Here is a 27,093-nt window from a genome sequence, read left to right on the forward strand (position 1 = left end):
TGACCTGCCAGTTCTGGGATTCTCTGGCCTCCTCAGCCCCTTGGGCCAGGTGCCTAACATGTGACCTCATTTGCCAGCTTCCGTAGCTCTCTGAGCCAGCAGCCTGTGGTCTGAACTTCTGGTTTGAGTTTGTTAGCCCTTATAGCCCCATGGGTCACTGGAAGCCTACACCTGACCCACTAATTTGGGACTTACTAGCCTCCACAACCACGTGAGCCATTTCCTTTTTAAGGTTCATGAGTTCTGTGAGACACTGCACCAAATTAGGGAACCCAAAGACAGGAGGGAGAGTACTGAGGGGAAAGGAAGTAGTTGATATTAGAGATGATGGAGTGGTGCAGCAAATCGGAAAAGATGGACGTTTGGGAAATCTTTAACCTCCACCTCATAGGAACCAGCTTTGTGCTGATCCTTATAAAAGAAATTATTCATTTAGTGTGCCAAGAATGCAAAGTCCTGACTGTTCTTCATCCAGGCTATTTCTCAGCATTGTGTTTGCAGTGAGCAACCTTGAGAGATGAGGCAATGTCTCCTTCTGGGACAAGGAGCAGGCACACTTACTGCTTGCTATAAAAGAGGTGGATTCCTAACCTCAGTGTTCTTACTACGCAAACCCTCTGCATGCATACTATTCATTTGGGCCCCTCCACATCACCCTTGTGGGACTTGAGGGGCAAGGGAAACCAATGCATACATAATGCTTATGCTGCTTGCTGTGCCGTGAGTAATAAAGTCCTTTGTCTCTGACCCGAGACTCCTGTTTTCTGCCAGCATCCATAAAACAAAGAACAAATCAAGTTCTATATTGTTTCTTGTACCAAATTTCTATATTTTCTATTTTCTTGGAACTTAGCCATTTCACCCATTTTATTAGTCCTTCCTCATACTTTTATGATGTATTTGTAGTTATGTCTCCTTTTTTGTTTTGAATTATGTATATATATTGAACTTTAGATGAAGGTTTACAGAACTAGTTTCTCATCAAACAGTACACGCATTGTTGTACGACCCTGGTTAACAACCCCAAGATGTGTCAACACTTTCCTTTTCAACCCTGGGTTCCCTATTACCAGCTTTCCTGTTCTCTCCTACCTTCCAGTCCCTGCCCCAGGGCTGGTGCGCCCCTTTAATCTTGTTTTTTTTTTTTCCATGGGCCTCTTCAATCTTTGGCTGAAGGGTGAAACTCAGGAGTGGCCTCATTACTGAGCTGAAAGGGTGTCCAGGGGCCATACTCTCACGGTTGCTCCAGTCTTTCTCAGGTCTTTCTTTTTGAGTTAGAATTTTCTCTAGCTTGAATTATGTACATTTTTTCTTGATCAGTTTTGTTTCCAGTAGTTATTAATCCTTTTAAAGAGCCAACTCTTAGTTTTGTTAATCTCAATTTTTGTGGTTGATGTTATTTTTTCTCTACCTCATTGTTTTGTCTTTTATTATTTCTTTTGTGTGTGTGTGTGGGAGGGGAAGGTTTGCTGTGCTCCTTTTTTCCAATATCTTGAGTTAAATTGTCACTAATTTGTTTTCAACAGTTTTTATTTCCTGATTAATATATTTAAAGCTATATGCTTTCTTCTAATTACTCCTACTCTAGCAGTGTCCCATAATACTGATTCTAGTGCTTTTGTTATCATTTAATTATCAGCTCTAAATATTTTTTTTCCTTTCTGATTTTCATTTATACCCAACAGTAATTTAGAAATGTTTTTTTTAGTTTCCAAACACATTGAAGTTTTTTTCCCTATCGTTTTATTTTTTCTAATTTTATGCATTACAGTCAAAGAACATGGTTTAAATGATTATGTAATCTTTTTAAATTTGAGGCTTCCTTTAAGGGCAATATATAGTCTATTTTTTAAATGTTAAAGGTATGCTTGAAAAGAATGTGTATTCTCAGTTCGTTGGGTATGGGGTTTTATAAATGTATATACATATGTAAGCTGTATGTTTATGATGGTTATAACTTCTATTGTTACTTTCACTGGTATATAACACCTTCCCTACTTCTTTTTTTCTGAAATTCTATCTTGTCAGATAATAAGATTGGTACTCCAGTTTTCTTCTGGATTATATTTGCTTGGTAAACTTTTTACCATTTTTTTTTTTTAATTTTCAAACTTTGTGTCTTTTCAAGTATGTGTCTCTTGTAGCTGATATATTGTTGAATCTCTTTAAAATTCATTGTCTTTCGTTGAGTTTTATTCATTTATATTTATTGTGGTTACTCTTATATAAGGATTCATTTTCACCATCTTCTTTGGTATTTTTCATTTACTGTACTTTCATTTTGTTTCTTTTTTCTTTCCCTGAATTCCATTGTAGAGATCAAGTTTTCTTCTGGCTGGTGATTTAAAAATGAAAAACTTACAAAAAAAGTCTAAGTTAAGAGTGATTCCACCATCACCAGTTATATCTCCATGGAAAAGTTACTCAATCTCTCTTGCCTGTGCCCTCATCTGTAAAATTAGGAGAATAAAGGTATCACGACCTTGCATAGTGGTTATGACAATCAAATGAGTTAACACATATAAAACTCTTAGAATAGTGTCTGGTAAGAATAAAGTTCTTTATTGTTGGCTGTTATTATATTGTTATGATGAACCAAAAAAACCTGTTGCCACCAAGTTGATTCTGACTCATAGCGACCTTACAGGGTAGAACTGCCCACAGGGTTTCCAGGAAGTTCTTAACCACTGCACCACCAGGGCGCCAGGGTATATACAGCACTTGCAGTGGCTGACAGTTCAGCTGCTAACCAAAAGGTCAGTACTTTGAATCCACCAGCCACTCCTTGGAAACCCTGTGGGACAGTTCTACTCTGTCCTACAGGGTCTATGTGAGTCGAAATCTGCTCAACAGTACTGTGGTACTGTTATGAAGGTTGCTCTAAATACCCATAGTTGTGTTATTTTGCTGTTGATTTCTTAAACTTATCAATATTTGTATCTTCCCCTAAGACAAGTATTTTACCTCTTCTTATGTTCCTTTGTTCTTTTTCTCCTCCTCCCCACCCTCCAGAATCTTGTTATTATCTGGATTCTAGACTCTTTGTCTTAAGTTATTATGGATATACTTTCTTTACTTTGACCTTTTTTTCACTCTTGATTAAGACACATGTTCATCTTTAATTTCCACATCTCTTGCAGTACCTCCTAGACTTACTTCTCTAATTGAGTACTTCTTCCCAAAGTATTTTTAATGTGGATCTTCACTTGACATTCTGAGACTTTGTATTCCTGAGAATATTTTTATTACACCTTCAGATTTGGATGACAATATGACTAGTTATAAAATAATAGGTTCAAAATTCTTTTTCAATACCCTGAAAATACTGCTTTGCTTGTGTTTCCAGTGTATTGTTCATTTTTAGGTTATCTGCTTTCTCTGGGAGCTTTTAAAACTTCCTGCTTTGATATTTTAATATTTCATTGTGGCTAGATGTAGGTTTTCCATCTCTATTTGGTTTTCTATGAGCTCTTTTAATAAGGATCTCAGATGTTATCCTTCAATTCTGGAACATTTATCTCCATTATTTCTTATTCTCTGCTCTCCTTTTTTATATTTCTAAGACTCATTATCACCTGGACGTTGGCACTCTGTTCAAATCCTCCAAAACACTTAGCTTTTCCTTTACACTTTCAATCTTTTTCTGATGCTTCTTTTAAGAATATCTCAATCTTATCTTCTAATACACTAATTTAAGCTGTATCTATCCTATTGTTCATCTTAACTCCTGTGTTTTTTATTTCCACTATTACCTTTATCATCATACCTCATATTTTCACTTTGTTCTTTTTTGTATTGTTTTATTCTTATTTGATACTGATCACATCTTCCTTTGAGAAGGGATTGTGTTCAATGTGTTCCAAGAATAGCAAGGAGACCGATATGCCCGGAATAATCAGAAGAAAGAGTGGTGGGAAATAAAGTCGGAAAGGTAAAAAAAAAAAAAGCCGGGGGTAAATTATGAATGGTATTGTAGGTAATGATCACTCTAGTTACTCTGTGAAGACTATGGAGGGTTAGGGTGGAAGCAGAGAGACCATAAGGAGGTATTGCAATAGTCCAAGAGGATGGTTTGAACTGAAGAGAGTTGAGGACAAAGAGGAGGTGAGATGTGGTCAGATTCTAGATAGACGTTAATAAATTGGATTTGTGGTATGAAAAGGAAGAGACTAGCTCTGAAGTTTTTGGTCTGAGCAACAGTAAGAATGGTGGTGCTATTTACTGATTTATCATGACTATAATGCATTTGCAGCCCTGGCGGTGCAGTGCTTAAGAGCTGCAGCTGCTAACCAAAATGTCAGCAGTTTGAATTCACCAGCTGCACCCTGGAAACCCTATGGAGCAGTTCTACTCTGTCCTATAAGGTGTCTATAAGTTGGAATCAACTCGATAGCAATGGGTTTGGTTTTTTTGTTTTTATAACACATTTAAGTGGAGGTATTGAATAGGCACTTAGATATGTATCCAGAATTCAGGAAAAAGTCCAGGGCTAAAGAGAGAAATCTTGAAGGTATCAGCAAAAGAGGAAAGATGAACTGAACCCCAGGGTACTTCTACATTTAAAAGTTAGGAAGAGTCAAAAGCATAAGAGACTGAGAAGCAGTAGCCAGGTAAGAAAAGAAAACCAGCATGATTTGGTACTGGGGAATCAAAATGAAGAAAATGTTTCACAAAGGAGAAAAAGCATGTCAATTACTGCTGAGAGATGGAGTAAACGGAAGATGAATGGCCTATCTGATTTGACAACATGGGAGTTGTTGGTGCCTTACCAGAATGGTTTCACTGGAATGATGAGAAAGGATGACTGTAGTAGTCCAAAGAGTTAGCATGCTTGTTTTTCTCCAGCTATGTTCAAATGCTTAGGTACAAACGCATACTACCAAACAGAAACCCACTGCCTTTGAGTCAATTCCAACTCATAGTGACCTTATAGAACAGAGTAGAACTGCCCCATAGAGTTTCCAAGGCTGAAAATCTTTACAGAAGCTGACTGCCACCTTTCTCCCATGGAGCAGCTGGTGGGTTTGAACTGCTGATCTTTCAGTTAGCAGCCAAGTGCTTTAACCACTGCGCCATCAGAGCTCCTTCAGATGCATAGCATGCATGGTTGGGTATAAATAAGATTGGGGTTCACAGTTCGGAGGGACAGGGAATTTAGGGCATATGCAAAAACTGATGTCTGTGCGGTTGAAGAGTGAAGTGAGGATGATGGAATTATAGACACAGAAGAGGTGGTAGGGTCAATTGTCTGTAGATGCTGGTAGAATAAAATCATTGTTGGAGTAAGTATATTAAATGAAGTAACCAGGAGAGATGAGTAGGATGCTAGAAATTGAGATTTTGGAAGCAATGACAAGACTGCGTAGTATTTTTCAAACCACAGGTTGAGTTCCACAAATGGGTCATGAAGTTAATTAGGTGGGCTGAATTTGCATTTTTAACCCTGGCTGCAGATCAGAATTACCTAGAGAACGTAAAAAAAAAAAAAAAAAAAAAAGCTACACCTTGCTCCTAGAGATTCATTTAGTTGGTCTGGTGTAGGATTCAGCCATGAGATTCCCATTAAAAAAAAGTTCTCCAGGTAACTCCAACACGCAGCTACAGTCGATAACCATTAGTCTAAGAAGATAATGACACAAAGAATGATAACACAACTAATGGTAAAAAAGACAGCAAGCCAGGTGCTAAAATCTTCTAAGAATTGAGGAGGGTAGTATGAAATCAGATGTGTGATAGAGAACTGCAGTAAGGTGGGGTAGCAGGTGGCTTAATCCAATGGTAATTAATGTTCTCAAAAAGAGCATTTGCAAGTGAGAAAAATGTACACACACAGCCTGTTCAACCATTTTGTGGAAGGGTTACTAATAGAAACTTTGACTTCATATATTTTGAACTAACTGGAAAAAAATAAAATCAGTAAAAAAGTATGTCTGGCACCTAATGTCCATATCCCTCCATATCCCACCATGATAAAGTCTGATTTGAGTAAATTTTTACTTAATTTTAGAATTAAATAATATTGTTAATGTAAAATCCACAAGAAACTATTTGAAAGAAAGAAAATTAACTACACAGTTTATTGCAAAATCTATGTCAAGCTCCATTACTTAAAATTATTTAAAACAAAACTTTCAATATCTATAAAAGGTCAGAACATTCAGTATTTTGAGATAAAACCCATTAAAAAAATTATAGTATCATGGTTATAAAAATAACAATTATGGCAAGTTAGATATTTTTAAATTATTGAAAAAATTAAAAATAAAATACCTAACAAAATATGTTTGAACATTGCTTTGGGGGAAAAGGTGGGAACAAATATTTATTTTATTTACATATTTATTAAAAGATTTTCCATGTGACACTGCAGTCACACTGCTGTTATATTTTGCTATAATACATAAATTCACACAAAGGAGATGGGGTACCTCAAATTACAAAGATGGTGGAAAAGGAAGTCACACCACATCCAATTATCCACTGAATTATTGCAAAGGCCATAACCAGAACGTATAAGGCTATTAATTTTAGAAAATGAGTTCCCAGATAAACACACAAACTCTAGTTTTTTAAGACACAGGTGGAAACAAAATGTACCAAAAATAATTGTTCTGACTCTTCTTCCACTTTCCTACGTTAGTGTTTAAGTTCTTTCTCAGTCATAATGAAATTTATTAGAACAGGATTTTCTTCAAATGTGTATGGCTCAATGGCTCAAACACGATTAGTTTCTGTATCTGACATTCTACTTTGTACTTCTGTTCTTTTCTTATTATCGTAAGTGGACACGCACCCACACATACCTAAATTATTTAAAATCACAACTTTGAAAGTTAATTGTAAAAAGCTGTTTTCTATTTCTATGCCACAGTTCAGTATTTAAAAATGATTTTGGGAGACTGATAAATTATAATATACAGGTTTAGAAGCAAAAAACGAATATTATTGTATATCTCTGAATAAATTAAAAAATGTTTTATTTACCCTACATAACTTTATATATATATTTTTTTAATACACCGAGGAATTTTATTATTGAAAAAAGTCCCAAATTTCTGTTCTATTGTTTTAAAAAACTTTGAATACAGCTTTTAGTTTGACTTTGACAGAATCTGTATTATGTGAAGAGTCCAAGTGATAGCCAAAATAATATTACGTACAGTACATAAATGTATCTTTTTCATCACAGTTCTTCCTATTGACAATAATACATTATATACGGTGATCACTATTTTAGCAAGATTTTTGCTAAGTCTATTTTAATACTAGGCCAAAATATATTCCCCCTGATGACACACAGTAAATCTGTGAATAATTAATTTTATACTTAGAAGATAAGTTAAATGTGATGGAACAGCATCAAAGTTAGTAATTCTTCAGGAATGCGTTAAAGACATAGGTTATAAACACAGGCATGAAAACCAAAAACACTTTAAAAACAAAGATTGTAAAAATATTTTATACATACATCATGGCTCATTAAGAAACATGTTATCAAAGCATAATATGAATAATACGTTAATTCGCAGTATAAACACACTCTGAGGAGTAATTTAAGTCAGTAATAATAAAAATACATATATTACAGCTATCACTATTAATACATACTTTGTTCTGTTATATATGAAAATATACACATGGATATTAAATTATTTTCAAACTTTTTTTTACATAAATATTCACTGATTTAAAGAAAAGTTGACAGAGGTAGAATCTGTGCCAATGTTCATGATTTTCAGGAACAAGTACTTCAAATACTTCCATTTCTATTCTGTCCTTTTAAAAATCCATACAGCCAACTTACTGAAAGCCATTATTCTGAAAAGGGAGGAGAAGGTGACTGGGAAGAAAAATGATAAAGTTACTCAATATAGTCACGGAAAAACTGAAATTCAGCAATATTTTAATAGATATATAGTTTTATATATATATATATATAGGGTCGCTATGAGTCAGAGTTGACTCGACGGCACTGGGTTTGGTTTTTTTGGGTTATATGACATTGAATAGTTACTATGTACCATTCTATACTTCAAAAAGATATTCCTGGCAACCTACAAAGTACATTAAACCCAGAAAACAAAACAAACAGGATAAAAACTATTGTATGAGCTCTTATTAAATTATATTTATTTTTTTATGCACGTGTGTGTTTATTATAAACATACTAAATGAATGATACAAATACAGTGACTAGAATAATCTAGTATAGCATGTTACTGAGAAAAATTACTCAAAAGAAGGCAGAGTATGATGTCTTCAACCCTTTCCTGTTGAGTCGATTTTGACTCATAATGACCCTATAGGCCAGAGTAGAACTGTCCCATAGAGTTTCCAAGGAGTGCCTGGTGGATTCAAACTGCAGACCTTTTGGTTAGCAGCTGTCACTCTTAACCACTATGCCACCAGGGTTTCCATGATGTCTTAGTTTCATAAAATTATATACAAGTACTATAAATTATGTTGTCTGAATCTTAAAATAGCATGTTATGGGTAGTCAAATATTTTTGCTAATAAAAACAAAACCAAACCCGTTGCCATCAAGTTGATTCCGACTCATAGCGACCCTACAGGATAGAGTAGAACTGCCCCATAGAGTTTCCAAGGAGCACCTGGCAGATCTGAACTGCCAGCCTTTTGCTTAGCAGCCATAGCTCCTACCCACTATACCCCTAGGGTTTCCCCATTTTGACTAATAGTGTTACCTTAATATGCAATCTAATCACTTTAGGCAATTAAAACACACACATAAAAATATGAAAAAGCTCACAAAGGAAATACTGAAAAGGTAATTATCTTCCTCTCAATCTAGAAAGATTTATCAGACATGTCAAAAATTGAAACAAAACACTATTTATAAGAGAAAAAACTTGGAAATATATGTCCCATAAAAGGAGAATGATGAAATAAATCACAGAATACCCATACGATGAACTGTTAGATCACTATTTTAAAATGGAATTTTTGAAAATGTTTTTATTAATGGGAATAAACACTCATAACAATATAAAGAAAGAAAAAACAGAAGAAAATGAAACAAACAGAATGAAAGTGATTTTGAGCATATCTGTTAAATTGGAAACCCTGGTGACATAGTGGTTAAGAGCTTCAGCTGCTAATCAAAAGGTTAGCAGTTCAAATCCACCAGGTGCTCCTTGGAAACCCTATGGGGCAGTTCTACTCTGTCCTTTAGAAATGCTATAAGTCGGAATAGACTGGACGACAATGGGTATGCATTTTTATTATAGATTAAATAAATACTGGAAGGAAGTATACCAAAATGCTAACTGCTGTTATCTCTTGGATTGTAGGAAACCCTGGTGGCGTGGTGGTTAAGTGCTACGGCTGCTAACTAAAGGGTCGGCAGTTCAAATCCGCCAGGCATTCCTTGGAAGCTCTATGGGGCAGTTCTACTCTGTCCTATAGGATCACTATGAGTTGGAATCGACTCGACGGTACTGGGTTTGGTTTTTTTGTTTTCTTGGGTTGTAGGATTAAAAGTGATTTTTGTTTTCTTTACATTTTTCTGTATTTTATGTTTTCTCATTGAGTATGTACTAGATACAATAATCACAACAAAAGTGTATCTTAAAAATACAGAACATACAATTTTTAAAATGTAAAAAAAAAAAGGATTATATATTTTAACTACTACAGAGACACTGTAATCACTTGTAAAGACAATGGTTTTAGAGTTGGGAAACCTTCATAGTTGGGCTTAGTATTCATTTCTGAGTGCTTATGGGGAAGCCTTGGTGACAATGTTCAGAATATATGATTGAGAATGGGTAACCAACCAACGACCTTATTAGCATACTCTGAATTCGTTCATGATTGTAGAAGTTTTCTAATTCATCACTACTTTAGGAATTGCTGCAATCCATATGTTCTATACCAGTGGTTCTCAAAACACAGTTTGGGAATTCCCAGGGGTCTCTTAGACCCTTTCGGAGGAGTCTACAAGGTCAATCCAATTTTTGTAAGGTCACTCTGAGTAGGAGCTGACTCAATGGCAGCTAACAACAAATGACAAGGAGTTATTTCCTTTTTTATTCTTATTCTCTCACAATTGTACGTATGAGTTTTTCAGAGGCTACATGATGTGATAGGCCAGGTAGTAAATAACTTCGGTTTTGGAGGCTACAGGGTCACTGTTGCAACTACTAAACTCTGCCGTTGTAGGAAAAAAAATAATATACAATATAAACAAATGGGTGTGGCTGTGCTCCAATTAAACTTAACTTACAAGAACAGGCAGCAGGGTGGAGTTGGCTGAAAGACCCTACTTAGCCAAATCCTGATCTAAAAATGCAGCTATCAATCAAGCATGAGAAGATGTGTCACAACAGAAATAAAGCTTTATAACGAGAAGCTAAACCTCCATCTAATCATATGCAAAATAACAAAGCAGCTTAGAAATTATGAGGTCACAGTGATTGCATAAGTGGCCCTCAAAGTGAAAGAGGGAAAAAAATGTTTTGAACAAAAACATTGCCATCTGGAATTATTTAGTAGAATGTCTTAGTAGAGTCCTAGGCTCTACAAACAACAATAACCCAAAAACAAACCTGTTGCTGACGAGTCGATTCTGACTCATAATGACCTTACAGGACAGAGTAGAACTGCCTCATAGGGTTTCCAAGGCTAGGAAGCAGACTACCACATCTTTCTCCTGTGGAGCAGCTGGTGGATTCAGCTGCAGACCTTTAGGTTGGTAGCTGAGTGCTTTAACCACTGTGCCACCAGGGCTCCTACGAACATCAATAAACCCTGGGATATCAGTTGTTAGGTGCTGCCGAGTGGATTCTGACTCATAGCGACTATGAGTATGTTAAAGCACAGCATAGAACGAATGTTCACAATGAGGATTCTGAGTCATTGAGGAAACGTCCAAACTATCCTTTATGTACTTCTATTGGAAGAGGCAAGAAAATGCATAATTTTTAAAAAGGCTGGCTTTACTATTTCTGTCAACAATAAGGCATTGTTCACCTTTCGAAGACTGGGTCTGACTCAGCTTCTTTTGCATTCATTCCCAGTCCAATGAGTTGGCAAACCTGACTCTTTCTCAGTCAAATCTGCCCACCTCTCTACAACCACTCTGGAAACCTGTTTTGGCATATTTGTAATATTAGAGCTTGTACATATGTATAGCCAGTGACCCAGAATTTCACTTCTAAGTATACATCCAAAACACACACACACATCTGCTCACCAACACATGGGTACTAGGATGTTCATTACAGCACTATTTGTAATAGCCCAAGCTGGGAACCATCAACTGCCCACCAACAACAGAATGAATACATGGACTGTGGAATGTTTACACAATGGAATACTATAGAACAACGAGACTGAACAGTCTACAAGTACATACGACAATATGGATGAATTTCACAAATGTACTGTTGAGCAAAAGAAGCCAGAAGTGTATGATTTCATTTATAAAGTGTCTAAAAACAGACAAAATGAATCTATGCTTGTGGCTTGCTTCATTAACTGGATGCAGGATACATATACATAGGTGTGTTCAATCTGTGAATATTCATTGAGCTATACACATATGATATACCACTTTTCTGTATGAATATGATCATTTAATTTAAAATAATCTGTCCTAGCTTTCAATTATTATTATACTGATCCTAAACTGTCCTCATTCCACACCTCTTACTCGTCTTCCTACCTCTGGTTTCTATCCTCCTCAATTTGGCCCATACACAGTTGTGAAGTTAATCTTCCACAAACAATACTTTCGTCATAATGCTACTGTTGTACATGTCCTATACACAGGAGGACCTTCAGTGGTTCCTCCTGGTTTACAGAATCAATCTGCAATCTCCAACTTAGCAACATATTCAATGTATATTCTATATATCCCCCTCTACCTCCCAAACTTTCCCCTCATCATTCCCCCTTAATCTACCCTTCCTGCCAGACCGAGTCTACTGCACCATGGGCATTCCCGTTTCTATGGTTTTATTCACTTTTCCCACCTATTGCTTATACCCTGAATTTGGTACTTCATCAAATACTACCCTGTAATATCTTGTATTGTCATTTAACGTTTTACTGTGGATGATTTCTTTTTTAATTGAGGTATAATTTACTCACAACAATGTGCACGAATCTTAAGTGTTCAGTTCAATGAGTTTTGATAACTGTATATACCTCTGCAGGCAACAACATTAAGACATGGAACACTTTCACTAACCTAGAAAGCTCCCCTGAACACTCGTCTAGCTAATCTCCCCTTCCTCCACAAAGTTTTATCACCACAGATCAGTATTGCCTGTTCTTGGTATTACACACACACGTACCTTTCTGATAATTATAAGTTTCTAAGTTCAGGAGAATTTGAAGGAGACCTCAGGGTGGAACTAAGGGGCGGTGTAGGAAGGCCATGTCGACGCATCTCTTGGATTGCTCGTTCTCTGTTGGTAAAGATCAAACAAGAGAAATAACACACTGTGAAAAACCGTAAAGTGCTATACAAATATGAAGTATTGTTACTGATATTAAAAAAAAAAAAATTATTAGCTAATTATTTTCTACTAAATTAGTATTTTTACTAAATTTAAGTTCTATGTCCTTGTATGATCTTTGAGTAATTGATAAATATTTCACTCAAAAGACTAAGAATTTAAGAGATTATTTAAAGCAATTATGGTCAAACTGTAACTGTAGGCATAATAATAGTTCCAGTTTCCAGTGTCTGACACATGGCAATCCCACATGTACCAAAGTAGAACCACGCTCCATATGGTTTTAAATGGCTGATTTTTCAGAAGTTGATTGTCCAGTCCTTTCTTTCACGGCATCTCTGCGTAGATTCAAACTTCTAACCTTTCAGTTAGCAGCCGAGCGTGTTAACCGTTTGCAGCACTAGGTCGTCATTAAAATATTTTAGAAGCAAAAGGCTCATAATACATTTAGTGAAAAAGTGGGTTATAAAACAGGATACTAAGTGTACAGACAACACAAACACACACACACACAAATACATAACTAGATGTTAAACTCTAAGATGTTAATAGTGTTTATAAAAGGTAGAACTTACAGATAGCTTTGATTTTCTTCTTTATACCTTAATATTTTTTAAAAAATATACCACGAACCTGTTCTATCTATTCTTAAAAATTAAGTGCCTGTACATGTACAGGCAAATTCCTTAACTTACTTACCTTTCTGAAGTATTTGATTTTGTTAACCACTCTTGGCTTCTATGACACACTAAAAAAAAAAAAATGACACACTACCCTCTCCTAATTCTCTTTCTACATATATGGCCATTCCTTAGTCCTTTTACTGGATCCTTTTCTTCTGCCTACACTTTAAATGTTGGTGTCTTCCCATGCTTTAAATACTTACGTATGCCAACAGCTCTCCCAAATCTACATCTTCAGTTGTGCCCTGTGCTCCAGACATATATGTTTCTATTGCACATTCCACAGGGACCCCAAGTGCCCTAAATTGATCTTCCCTTACTGATTCCAGACTAGGTTAGATATCATCTATCAATGTTCCTATAAAATCCTGCACCCATCTCTGTACCTGCAGTTCCATGCTGCTTTTAAATGGTCTGTATGTGTCCTCCTCATTATACTGAGTTCCCTGGGCATTCATCATTCATTTGGTATTCGTGGTACTCGGCATAGTGCCTGGCCCTAATGGAAACAATATTTGGACTATTGTGCAGAGGCATTGTCAGTAATAATGGGCTCTTATATCACACTAAGCTGAATTTAGAAAGGCTGGGTACTAAGGTGTGTGCAGTTTTACACGTTCTATGTCAGATCAACCTTACATGACAACCCTCTTCCCCTTCTCAGGCACATATATTCACTCACCTTCCTCCTATTAATTCAAAGACGGTCATTTGTACTGCAGTGTAGGGGGTAGATCATGTACTGTTTGCACTTCACTTGCTTCTTACTAAAGCCCTAGGACCCAACTCACTCCTGAGTATAGATTTTCAAGTTGGTAGGGTCCCTCCTCTGCCCTTTTTTTCTCATCTCTTCCTGCATGTATGTCTAGCCCTCTTCCTGCCTCAAAACTCCCAAATGTCAGAAATGAATCTGTACTGCTTTCCTTCTGAGTCTAAACCCAGAGAGCACAGTGACTGTATTGTCACCCCTTTCTGGGCTATTCAGGCTACGGTCTAGATCTTTTTCTATCTTGAGTTTTTCAGTATCCAGGGTTTTCCAGCATTTCTACCTAGTTGTGTCTCTCAAACTTTTTTCATTATCATCCCACAAAGGAGCCATTGTAGACATTTTTTTCCTTATTTTCTGCCCTGTGAAATTTTAATACCACAGGTATACTGTATATCTGTTTATGTACTGTGGCCTTTTGGAGGGCCATTGCAATATCTAAGGTTTTCTTGCCCTCCCCAAGAATCAACTTTTTCCCCCTTGATGGAGGGCAGTATTGGTCCTTTTAAGAATGTATGACCTAATTGGATGGTTTGGAGTAGGAACCACATGGTCATGTGGCAAGCCTTCTTTGGGGACTAAGGGCAGGGAAAAGGGGGAAGGAAGAAGGGACTTCTAACTCTGGCCTATAGAGAGTTTGGAAACCCTGGTGGCGAGGTGGTTAACAGCTATAGCTGCTAACCAAAAGGTGGGCATTTGTAATCCATCAAGTACTCCTTGGAAACCCTATGGGGCAGTTCTACTCTGTCCTTTAGGGTTGCTATGAATCAGAATTGACTTGACAGCAACGGTTATAAAGAGTTTAGGATCCTTGAGTTGAAGACAATTTGTCATTAGGAAATGGAAATCATTATATATGTATACTTCAGCACATTCAGAAACAATATCTTCTAAATTATAAAAAATTAATAACACTTCCTTCATTTCATTGTTGCAAGCTCAGGCTTCATTCCTCTTTGGAAGCATAAAGATCGACTTCCTAGCAAATTCGGTTTATACTCCAAATAGCACATCACTCAAAAGTTTGTGATGCAAATGGATAAAAATAAAAGAACATAAAAATTGGCCTAATAAGCAACTTGATCATTCTTTGATAATGAAATCTCAGGAATGTTGATGTCTATGGTATTTACACAGGAGGGCAAGGTTATACAAAAGTAACTTGACAATTAATTTGCAAATTAGACTTCAATTTTAACTCTTAAAGCAGGTCTCATTCCTGTTTGTATCACTTGGGGATTCAAATCTTCAACAATATAAAGCACATGAACTGAAATATAAGGCAGCATGAAGATGACTAAGCTGTAGGGAATATACTGTAGAGGTTACAAGCACAGGGTTTAAAATTAGACACACACGCCTGGATTTTAGTGTTGCCTATGCCATTTACTATTTGTGTGACCTTGGGCAAATCACTTCACAATCTTAAACTGGGGTTTCCATATCTGTAATACAGGCTTAAAAATAGATTGTCGGAAGGATTAACCTGATACATATATATTATTTGGCACATATTTGTTAACTGCTGTTATCATCATCATCATCTTTATGATGACCTGTATTTGGAGCTTCCTACTTGGACCATATTGTTTTTGACCCTGTAGAATCTCTGGTGGAGTCTCTGGGTGGTACAAATGGTAAACACGCTCAGCTGCTAACTGAAAAGATTGGAGGTTCAAGTCTACCCAGAGGTGCCTTGAAGGAAAGGCCTGGCAACCTACTTAAAAAAAAATCAGCCATTGACAACCATAGGGAGCACAGTTCTACTCTGACACATATGTGGTCACGAGTTGGACTGACTGAACAGCAACTGGAGGTGGTAGCAGAATCCCTCTTAGCTTGTTGGTTCCCTATCTATACTCTTTGAAATACTGTCCTTATTTTCCCCAGAGGAATACTATAGGAAACATGTATAAAATACTTGTTATTTTGTTTACTGCAGTGATGTTGTCTTCCATAACACTTGTTGCCTTTTTAGGAAAAAATACTAAAAAGAATTTCTCTTAGGTATTAATACTAAAAAAAAGTGGGTTATTTGTAAGCCATATAAAATCCTTTTTGGAATAGGATAGGGAATAAATAAAAACATTGTCTAATGCTAAATGCTTTTTCTTACCGTTCATATCTTTCAGTTGAAATTTGTCTTTTCAGAGCATCATAATCTATTTGTAATTGCGCCACTTTAGTTCGAAGCATGGTGTTTTCCCGGCTTTGGCAAGTTCTTTAAAAACAAATTTAAAAATCAAAAAAATAAGTAAGAAAAATTCTGTTTTGAAATCATATGCTATAGACTTTTTGTTGTTGTTATTAACAAATCAAATGGAGGTGATGTTTAAGGATGGAAAAAGTAACTCTCTGAGCCTCTGGAGCTTCTATTACAAAATTTTCCTTTTCATCCATCTGATTCATTTAACAAACATTAACTGAGCTCATACTATGTGACAGGCACTGCAGTAATTCTGGGGACACAAATCTGAACAGGACATGAACTGTAACACTGCAATGTAAACTGTCTTCAACTTCCTTGAGCCTAGCCTGAAAATAACTAAGCCACCGGGAATATACTGTAGAGGTTAAAAGCATGGGATTTAAAATAAGACAGACATGCCTGGAAAGAGAAATATTTCTCTTTTTAAGAGCTAATTCTCCCACTTGTGCTATCTACTCTGGGTTTCTTCCTTTCTTCCAACAATTATGCTCAAAGTTCTCCATCCTAAAGACACCATTATCAATATCCTAAAAGGTAATCAATACGCTTAAGAGAATCAAATCTTATGGCCTTTTCTAAGTCTTTTATTCTAACCTCAATACCTAAAACACTTTTTCCCACACTGATTCCTCTGTTCATTCCTGAAATTTAGGCATTTTTCTAAAGTCCACTCTTTTCATTCACTCCATCAGGCCACCTCTGTGCTGAAGATCCAAACCTATACCTCCAAACATGACATCTCTCTTGAACTACTTCTCTAAATTTCCAAAAGCAGCAGACACGCCACTCAAGTATTTTAGTTGTGTACTACCCTTCACACTTTCCCCTTCCCTTCCCCCTACAAAAGGAAACATTTTTGACAAGCTATCTTCCTCACCCAGGTTGATTTAGACACTTACAATTTGCTTTCTGAAAGGGTTAACTTCTCTTTAAGTAACTGAATTTCTGTATCCTTCTCATGGGATGATAGATGAGAATGAAATTCTTTATCTCTATTTGTAGCCAACAATGATTCAAGGTTTTTAATTGTATGTCTCTCACTTGTTAGTTGTTTTTTAAACAGGTCTGCTTCTGATTTTACATTTTCTAATTCCACCACAACCTACAGGAAAAACAAAATAAGATTATTTTGGCACAATTTTAGACTTACTCTGGAAAACTCTTTGATCTTACAATAGAGTTCTGCAGTGTTGTTCATCCATCAGTTGCTTCATTTTGGGTTGTCTTAGTTATTGAGGCTGCAATAACAGAAATACCACAAGTCGATGGCTTTAACAAAGAGAAATTTATTCTCTCACAGTCTAGGAGGCTGTAAGTCTGAATTCTGGGTGCCAGCAATAGAGGTAGGCTTTCTTTCTCTGTCGGCTTTGTGGGAAAGTCTTTGTCATCAATCTTCCCCGGTCAAGGAGCTTCTCTCTTTTATATCTCAAAAGAGATTGACTTAAGACACAACTTAATCTTACAGATTGAGTCCTGCCTCATTAACATAACTGTCTCTAATTCTGCCTCATTAACATATAGAGGTAGGATTTATAACACACAGGAAATTCACATCAGATCACAAAATGGGGGACAACCACACTGTATTGGCAATTACGGCCTAGCCAAGTTGACACACATTTTGGAGGGACACAGTTCAATCTGGGACATGGGCATTGGTTAAAGATTTTGAACCACTTCCTTAACCATAAGAAAAATACCTCATTTTCAAATTAACTTTTCATATTTTTTACTAAGGGTTTATTTGATAATAAGACCTATTCCAGCCCTCAAATAGTTCTCGTTCATGCTATTTTTCAAGAGATGGTTATTAACAATGAAATCCTAAAACGTGGTCAGCTGTGGTGCAGTAAATTACTTAATATGGCCCTTCTAGTTACAGTCTTTGTGTGAGTCCCACACAATGACTGGATAGGATTATGCAAATGAGGTGCTTGTGGCCCACCAAGGGGATCGGACAGCTTGCAAATAATGGAAATAAGGTGCATGGAACTCTTTTGGGAATGGGACCATGCAAATAAGATGTATGGAACCCTAACAAGGAGATTGGTCAGTTCTGAAATCCCACTAACCTTAGCCAATCCAGAAACAGAAGAGGGGCCTCACTACCACCAAGAAGAGCCAGGAGTGGAGTGCATTATTTGGACCTTGGTCCCTATGCTGAGAAACTCTTAGACCCAGGAGACACAGAGCTATAGCAACAGAGAAGGCGTGAGTTGGTGAGAAGCGGCAGCAAGTGCAGCAGAGAAATGGCAGCAGCAAAACCAGGAGACTGGCAAGAGATGGTGCTGACCCATGGTGTGAGAGAGCTGAGTGCCCTCGGGCAGCAGGTTTGCTGGCAGAATGGGGTGCCTCCGGGCGCTTGGCAGAGCAGCTGTCACATGAATCAAAAGAGCTGAGCGCCACTGGACTGAAGCTTACCAGTGGAGTAGGGTACCTCCAGGCACTTAATAGAGGAGCTAAAGAGCTTTGCAGAACTTGCCAGAGGTCAGGCCAAGGGCTGCAGGGCTGAGAGGCCTGCCTGCGGGCACAGATGAGAAGCTATCCTGACCCAAGAACTGTATCTGGAGTCATTCCTGATTCTGTAATTGTAACCTGTTGCTCCATAATAAACCTCATAACTGTGAGTATGGTCTGTGAGTTCTGTGTGGCTACTGCAACAAATTATCGAACTCAGCAGAGAAGCAGAGAGTGCCATGGGAGGAACAGTCGGTGTCAGAGGTGGTAAAAAGATTGGGGGGTGGAGGTATATCTGACCTCCGCCTCATAGGAATCAGCCTTGGGCTGTTGGTCTTCTCTTCCCCCCTTGTGAAGTTAAGAGTAGATCAGATGCTGCTGTCATGCCATCTTTACACTGGCCTATCAGCAAAAAGAAGCCCTGGTATCACAGTGGTTAAGAGCTCGGCTGCTAACCAAAAAGTGTGCAGGTCGAATCCACCAGCTACTCCTTGGAAACACTATGGGGCAGCTCTACTCTGTCCTGTAGGGTCACTATGAGTCAGAACGGACTCGATGCAATGGGTATCAGCAACAAGACCCTTCTGGTATACTAAAACTGTGCACTCTTGACTACATCATCAAGCCAGTATTTTAGGCTCTCAGTAACAGAAAATATACTACTAGATGAGTGAAAACTGAACACACACATGTTTGAAAACCCACACTGGGTTGTTTAAAGTAATGCCTCAGTCTGGGAATGAGAAGTTCCAGCTAACCAGACTTTTAAAATTACGTTAGATATAAATTCTTGGAGATTTTTATTGGAAAAAATATTCTACTTAGGAAACAATGAACTGCTCAAGTCTTTGTTCAAGCCTAACTTCTTTTTTTTGTGATTATTCAGGTAAGAATTTTATTTGCTTTTCCTTCTCAAGGCCTCTTCTTCATTAGTACTCCAAAATAAAAAAAAAAATGAGTGAATAAATAAACACATTATTAAGTTTAAGGTTAGCAAAATATATTCCTTTTTAACATCTGGACCTACAGAGCATTAGTTCTGGAATACTAAAAACTGATGGTAAGCAAAAGAAGCCTAACTGAGATTCAGGGTTGTTTCAATAAGAACGAACAATTTCATGTCTCATCCCTATTTCTTGATGAAGTGGAACATGTTATCTCTCCCAGAGCCCCATGAACTACTCAATATATATTGGACAAAAGGAAGAAAGTGACATTCTCTCAAAACTAGCCAGGCTGACTACCATGGATAATTTAGTATGTAACTTCACAGTCTATTTTCTCTGCATGTATATATATATTTTTTAACAAAAATGATGATGCTTTAAGTAATGTTTTGCAATCTGCCCTTTCAATATCTTAATAAGAACAGATTTTTGTAACCTTTTAAAATTGCTGTTGATTGAGTATTCTGTCATTTCAATGGGCAACTATTAATTACAATTTAGGGATATTATGCTGTTTTGAGTTTTCAACTATTAATAAACCACTGAGATGAACATTCTCATAGATCAATCTGTGCGCATCTCCATGGTTCCATTTAGTCCTGGCAATGTGACTGTTGAGCCAGAAAGTTCACAAAGCATATGGTTGTTGATATGTTTGCCCCTGAGTTTCAGGTTCATGGTGAACATCAGAGTTACTAAGCGTCCTCCTCTACCAGCTGGCAGGAAGATCTTGGCTCTTGGGGTAATCCAGGCAATTCTTCTCACTTTCAAATTCTTACTGAACACAGACTGCCTGACATCATCACTGACATGTCCTGCTACAGAAATTACTCTACTGCTAATGTTTGTTGTACTTAGGTGCTACAGAGGTGGTTCCAACACAGAGTGACTCAAGGTACAAGAGAAGGAAACACTGTCCAGTTCTGTGCCATCCTCACAATTGTTGTTATGCTTGAGACCACTGTTGCAGCCACTGTGTCAATCCTTCTCATTGATGGTCTTCCTCTTTTTTGCTGACACTTTACTTGACCAAGCATAATGACCTTCTGCAGGGACTGGTCCGTTCTGATAACATGTCCAAAGTAGGTAACACAAAGTCTTGCCATCCTTGCTTCTAAGGAGCATTCTAGTAGTCCTTCCAGAACAGATTTGTTTGTTCTTCCAGCAGTCCATGGTATATTCAATATTCTTTGTCAATACCATAATTCAAAAGCATCAGTTCTTCTTTGTTGTTACTGTTGTTAGGTGCAAGCATAATGTCCTTTTCCAGGAAACGATCCCTCCTAATGATTATGTCCAAATTATGTGAGACGAAGTCTCGCCATCCTTGCTTCTAAGGAGCATCCTGGCTGTACGTCTTCCAACACAGATTTTTTGGTTCTTTTGGTAGTCCATGGCACATTCACTATTCTTCGCCAACACCATAATTCAAAGGCATCAGTTCTTCTTCGGTATTCCTTATTCATTGTACAGCTTCTGCATGGGTATGACGTGATTGAAAACGCCATAGCTTGGGTCAGGCGCACTTAGTCTTCAAGGTGACATCTTTGCTTTTCAACACATTAAAGAGGTCACTTTGCACAATGCAACGCATTGCTTGATTTCCTGACCACTGCTTCCATGAGTGTTACTTGTGGATCCAAGTAAAATGAAATCCTTGACAACTTCGGTCTCTTCGTTTATCGTGATGTTGCTTATTGGTTCAGTTGTGAGGATTTATTGTTTTCCTTATGTTCAGGTGTAATCCATATAGAAGTCTTTGATCAGTAAGTGCTTCAAATCCTCTTCACTTTCAGCATGCAAGGTTGCATCATCTGCATACTAAAAGCTCTCAATGAGACTTCCTCCAATCCTGATGCCCCATTCTTCTTCATATAGCCCAGCTTCTCGGATTATATGCTCAACATACAGATTGAATAAGTATGGTGAAAGGATACAATCCTGATGCACACCTCTCCTGACTTTAAACTACGCAGCATCCCCTTGTTCTGTTTGAATGACTGTCTTTTAATCTATGTACAGGTTCCTTACGAGCACAATTAAGTATTCTGGAATTCTCATTCTTTGCGATGTTATCCATAATTTGTTATGATCGACACAGTTGAATGCATCTGCATAGTCAATAAAACACAGGTAAACACCTCTATGGTATTCTCTTCTTTCAGCCAGGATTCATCTGACATCAGCAATGATATTCCTTGTTCCATGTCCTCTTCTGAATCTGGCTTGAATTTCTGGCAGTTCCCTGTCAATGTACTGCTGCAACCACTTTTGAATGACCTTCAACAAAACTTTACTTGTATGTGATATTAATGACATTGTTCAATAATTTCCACATTCTGTTGGATCACCTTTCTTTAAAAAGGGCACAAATATAGATCTCTTGCAGTTGGTTGGCCAGGTAGCTGTCTTCCAAATTTTTTGGCATAGACGAATGAGCACTTCCAGCACTGCATCCATTTGTTGAAACACCTCAATTGGTGCTCCATCAATTCCTACAGCCTTGTTTCTTGCCAATGCCTTCAGTGCATCTTGGACTTCTTCCTTCATTACCATAAGTTCTCAATCATATACTACCTCCTGAAATGGTTGAATGTTGACCAGTTCTTTTTAGTACAGTGACTCTGTGTGTATTCCTTCCATTTGCTTTTGATGCTTCCTACATCATTTAATATTTTTCTCACAGAATCCTTCAATATTGCAAATTGAGGCTTGAATTTTTAATTCAGTTCTTTCAGCTTGAGAAATGCTGAGCATGTTCTTCCCTTTTGTTTTCTAACTCCAGGTCTTTGCACATTTCATTGCAATACATTATTTTGTCTTTTCAAGCTGCCCTTTGAAATCTTCTATTCAGCCCTTTTACTTCATTTCTTCCTTTCATTTTAGTTATTCTATGTTCAATGTCAAGTTTCAGAGTTTCTTCTGACATCCATTTTGGTCTTTTCTTTCTTTCCTGTCTTTTTAATGACCCCTTGCTTTCTTCATGTGTGATATCCTTGATGTCATTCCACAATTCACCTGGTCTTCGGTCATTAGTGTTCAATGAGTCAAATCTATATCTGAGACGGTCTCTAAATTCAGGTGGAATATACTCAAAGTCATACTTTGGCACTTGTGGACTTGCTTTAATTTTCTTCAGCTTCAACTTGAACTTGCATATGAGTAATTGACAGTCTGTTCCATAGTCGGCCCCTGGCCCTGTTCTGACCAATGATATCGAACTTTTCCACTGTTTGCTTGCTAATGTTTAGATTCCTTATTAGTTGAAAAGGCATGAATACCAAGTCTTATTTTTAAGCAAACAAATATATCGGGATATGCCCCAACTTACAATCTATAATTAGAAGATGCATAGTCTCCTAAGTGCCTATCTAGCCACATAACAGAGAACACCAAATTTCCTCACCACGTTTTCCAGAGAAGTCTAGAAGAATCTAGTAGTCAAATCTAGTTGACAAAATCCTGTAGTCAAAAGTAACTTGCAAGGGGAAAGGATATATTAGATAGTGAATAATAAATAAAACAATTAGAGTAGGGCTTAATAAAACAATGTGCTATGACAGTATTTTTTTAGTTCTCACCCTCTCAAACTCAAGGTTTTTGGAATTCAGTTGTTGAGTCATAATATCCTTGCCTGAATCAAGCTTAATGCAAAGTTCTCTAAGAGACGATAAATCATTTAACACTGCTGCCTTCTCTTCTTCCTGATGTCTAAGCTCTTCTTCTAATCGAGACATGGCTTTTGCCATCGATGAGATCTGAGATTCATAAGCATGATGCGCATTTATGTGCTGAGAAAAGAGAAAGAAACAGGCAAAAAGTTAAAGATAAGTAACCCAATATGTTTAAAGGTTTGAATCTGTGCAGCTACAACCTCGCCTTATAAAAATATGAAAACCAATTTTTGCTCTTGGGATATTTCCTACTATTTCAAGATGGCCTTTCATAATGCTTTATAAAAGGAATTGTGTATAATTATTAATCACAAGAACTATGTGCATTAACACATGTATCTGGACAATGCAAAGAGGAAAATTATTGTGTTGGAATATTGTGAATGAAGGAATTTTGAAGCTACATACAATTCTTCCTTTACAACTTTTATTTGTTATAATAATGCCTTTTCAAGAAAAAGTAATACATGTACTTACCACTCCCAATGTGTCTTTAGTGTAAATTTAGAATTTCGTATATATAAAACTAAATACCTGAAGTCATGTTTAAATTTTATTTAACTTAATATACAATCTCATACAATTTTAATAAATTTGAAACAAGCAAAATTTGAAATACTGATATTCTATTTTTCAGAATTATCCACATTTCAAATTCTTCAAAATTGTGAGTAATAAATATAAACTGATACAAACTCTACTTCTAGGTTTTGGGAAGAATTTCACACTTGAAAAATGAAATCATTTTAATAGACTTTACTGAAATGAAACAACATTAAAAGTCTGTGCTGTGAAGATTTAATAAATTTTAACAGCTTCGGAAAAGTAAATAGGTGAATATTCCAAATATTAATGAACTAATCAAAGTTCCTGAAGACAAACCAAGTAAAAATAGGTAAAAACAAATTTCACGTACAACATAAGAACATGAACAATGAAGAAGAACAAAAGAATTAAAGGGTTGTTTCTTCTGAGGAATTCTTTTGAAGGTGGAAAAACGTTCCTTTCATTATATATTATATTCTTTTTAATAGAAAACGCTTGCAGAAAGTCAATACTTTTCCTGAAAAATGAAGACTACAGAACTATACCAATAAAAGAAGACCAACAGTCAATATCCTATATTAATTAAATCCAAAAAACCAAACCCATTGCTGTTGATTCTGACTCATTCAGACCCTATAGGACAGAGTAGAACTGCCCCATTGGGTTTCCAAGAAGCAGCTGGTGGATTCAAACTGTCAACCTTTTGGTTAGCAGCCTGAGCTCTTAACCATTGTGCTACCAGGGCTCCTAATTAAATCCACGGTTTCTATATTTAACTGAACTCCAAATTTTATTAAGAGATTTTTAGTAGACTGTCTTTATGATAAGAACTTGTTTAAGATTCTAGAGCTTTATATAATTCAATAGAAAAAGCTGTATTTTTATTAAACAAAATCATATCATAAAAATATTAACTTCTTTTAAAGGGAGAAGGAATAATGTCTTCAATTTCCTCACCAGCCGCTCCTTGGAAACCCAGTTCTACTCTGTCTTATAGAGCCGCTACGAATCAGAATCGACTCGATGGCAACAGGTTTGGTTTTTGGTTTTGTTCCTGGAATGACAAATTTTTTTAATGTAACAATAATAAGAGGCATAATAATGCTCTCAACGTATACCTGCATCTATTTATACACAGAGATCTGCAAGTTCCACAAAACTATTTACCTTTTACTATGTAGGATGAAATAACCAAATTAATCTCAAATACATGATTTATGGAACAAAAGTTTTTTTTGTAAATATAAAATGCTACTAAGTTGATTTCAAGGCCCGCAGTTCGACCTAGTACGCGTTACTGAGACTACATGGAGTCAAAGGACAACTACATTTACTGATACGTGAGGAAGAAGTTCTATACCATTCTCCAGGAATCTTATTAGGTCTATTACAGTCTAGATCTATCTAGTCTCACATTAAGTCCCAAAATTTGGCAATCAATCATTTTTGCCCCCCACCCTTCCCCAACTGGACTGGACATAGTTTAATGACTCACTGGATTTTACTGTGCTTTAAGTGCAAGTTTATAATTCAAGTGAGTTTCTCATAGAAAAACTTATACACACATTGTTATGTGACCCTAGTTGCTCTCCCTGTGATAGCACATTCCTCCTCTCCACCCTGTATTTCCCATGTCCATTCAACCTCCTGTCCCCCTCTGCCTTCTCATCTCACCTCCAGACAGGAGCTGCCCACTTAGTCTCATGTATCTACTTGAGCTAAGAAGCACACTCCTCACCAGTATCATCTTATGTCTTATAGTCCAGCCTAATCTTTGTCTGAAGAGTTGGCTTCGGGAATGATTTTAGTTTGGGGCTAACAGAAGGTCCAGGGGCCATGTCCTCTGGAGTCCTCCCGTCTCAGCAGACCATTAAGTCTGGTCTTTTTACCACAATTTGAGTTCTGCACCCCACTTTTCTCCTGCTTCATCAGGGAGTCTCTGTTGTGTTCCCTGTCTGGGCAGTCATTGATGGTAGCCGGGTACCATCTAGTTCTTCTGGTCTCAGGCTGATGGCGTCTCTACTTTATGTGGCCCTTTCTTTCTCTTGGGCTCATATTTTCCTTGTGTCTTTGGTGTTCTTCATTCTCCTTTGCTCCAGGTGGGTTGGGACCAATTCGTGCATCTTAGATGGCCACTTGCTAGCTTTTAACACCCCAGATAACACTCACCAAAGTGGGATGCAGAATATTTTCTTAAACTTTGTTATGCCAATTGACCTAGATGTCCCCTGAAACTATGGTCCCCAGACCCTGCTCCTGCTACACTGTCCCTCAAAGTGTTTGGCTGCATTCAGGAAAGTTCTTAGCTTTTGGTTTAGCCCAGTTGTGCTGACTTTCCCCTGTACTGTGTGCTGTCTTTCCCTTTACCTAAAATAATTCTTTAGTTCACTGGATTTTTAATTAGATTATAAGCTCTATGAGCATTTCTGTCTCATTCCCTACTCTATATCTTGAACAGTACCTGTTGTATAAAAGTTCAATAAATTCATTCAGCAAATATTTATTCAGCAATGTCTCTGTGCCAAAGATCAAGTTTTAAAACTAAATATATATTTTTTTATCTACAAACTGTCATTCATAAGATTCAGAGACACTTTACTATGCCATTAGCTAGCAGCTCAATGTAAAAATATTTAGTTTATAGGCACGGGCAAGAGCAGCAGAGATGAACAAACCAGTCAAAGACCTAAAGAAATCAGAACTGAATAGAGCATTTCTACATTTGACCATGATGGAGTGCTTGGTACTGGACTTTTCCTCCCATGGTAATTTACTAGAAAATGTAAATACATATATGTATAAACAAATAAAAAAAATTACGTATTTACATATATGTATAAATATTTATATTTTACATATATATATATTTTTTAACTTGTTTTCAGAAATTGGACAAGTAGCACAAGCCACTGATCTTTCAAAGACAAACAGATGAGGTGAACTTTAGAAGGACCTTTGCTTCTTGCCTGGAGGCACCTTACAGGCTGTGGGACACAAAACCAAGCAGAGTACAACATTCACTGATTTAAAATAGATACAGGAATTCATACAGGCCAAGAAATTTGTGGAAAAGTATCACAGAGAAGGGAGCAACACAAAGAGCTTCAGAAATCTATACTGTGTCTCCTTGTATCCTCAGCTGAGTTCTAAGCTGCACACATGTAAACTCCATGAGGCCTGGCGAGGAAAAATACCTGAGAACTGAACAATCCCCAGAGCTCACACAGGCTGGCAGACATCTGAATTCTAATTAGTCAGAGGGGACAGACCACTACCCAGAGCACTCAGTAGAGGCACTGGAAAGGTCATGCCTTAATAAGAGGGCT

At 37.1% G+C, this 27,093-nt stretch overlaps 1 protein-coding gene across 2 annotated transcripts in view; it reads right to left on the reverse strand.

Annotated features, from left to right (window-relative positions):
* Positions 1-6,284: 6,284 nt before the first annotated feature.
* Positions 6,285-27,093, reverse strand: part of CEP135 (centrosomal protein 135) — a 92,108-nt gene continuing 71,299 nt past the window's right edge. The window contains exons 22-26 of one of the 2 annotated variants that reach the window (XM_049886224.1): positions 23,129-23,338; positions 17,043-17,245; positions 16,051-16,155; positions 12,321-12,434; positions 6,285-7,840 (exon numbers count right to left, since the gene is read on the reverse strand). In XM_049886224.1, coding sequence (XP_049742181.1) covers positions 12,332-12,434; positions 16,051-16,155; positions 17,043-17,245; positions 23,129-23,338 — 621 coding nt within the window. In that variant the 3' untranslated portion in view covers positions 6,285-7,840; positions 12,321-12,331. The remainder of the gene's footprint in view (positions 7,841-12,320; positions 12,435-16,050; positions 16,156-17,042; positions 17,246-23,128; positions 23,339-27,093) is intronic. The other variant, XM_049886225.1, reaches the window with a different exon arrangement.

Source organism: Elephas maximus, chromosome 5 (genome assembly GCF_024166365.1).
Source record: "Elephas maximus indicus isolate mEleMax1 chromosome 5, mEleMax1 primary haplotype, whole genome shotgun sequence".
Classification (NCBI taxonomy): Eukaryota; Metazoa; Chordata; class Mammalia; order Proboscidea; family Elephantidae; genus Elephas; species Elephas maximus.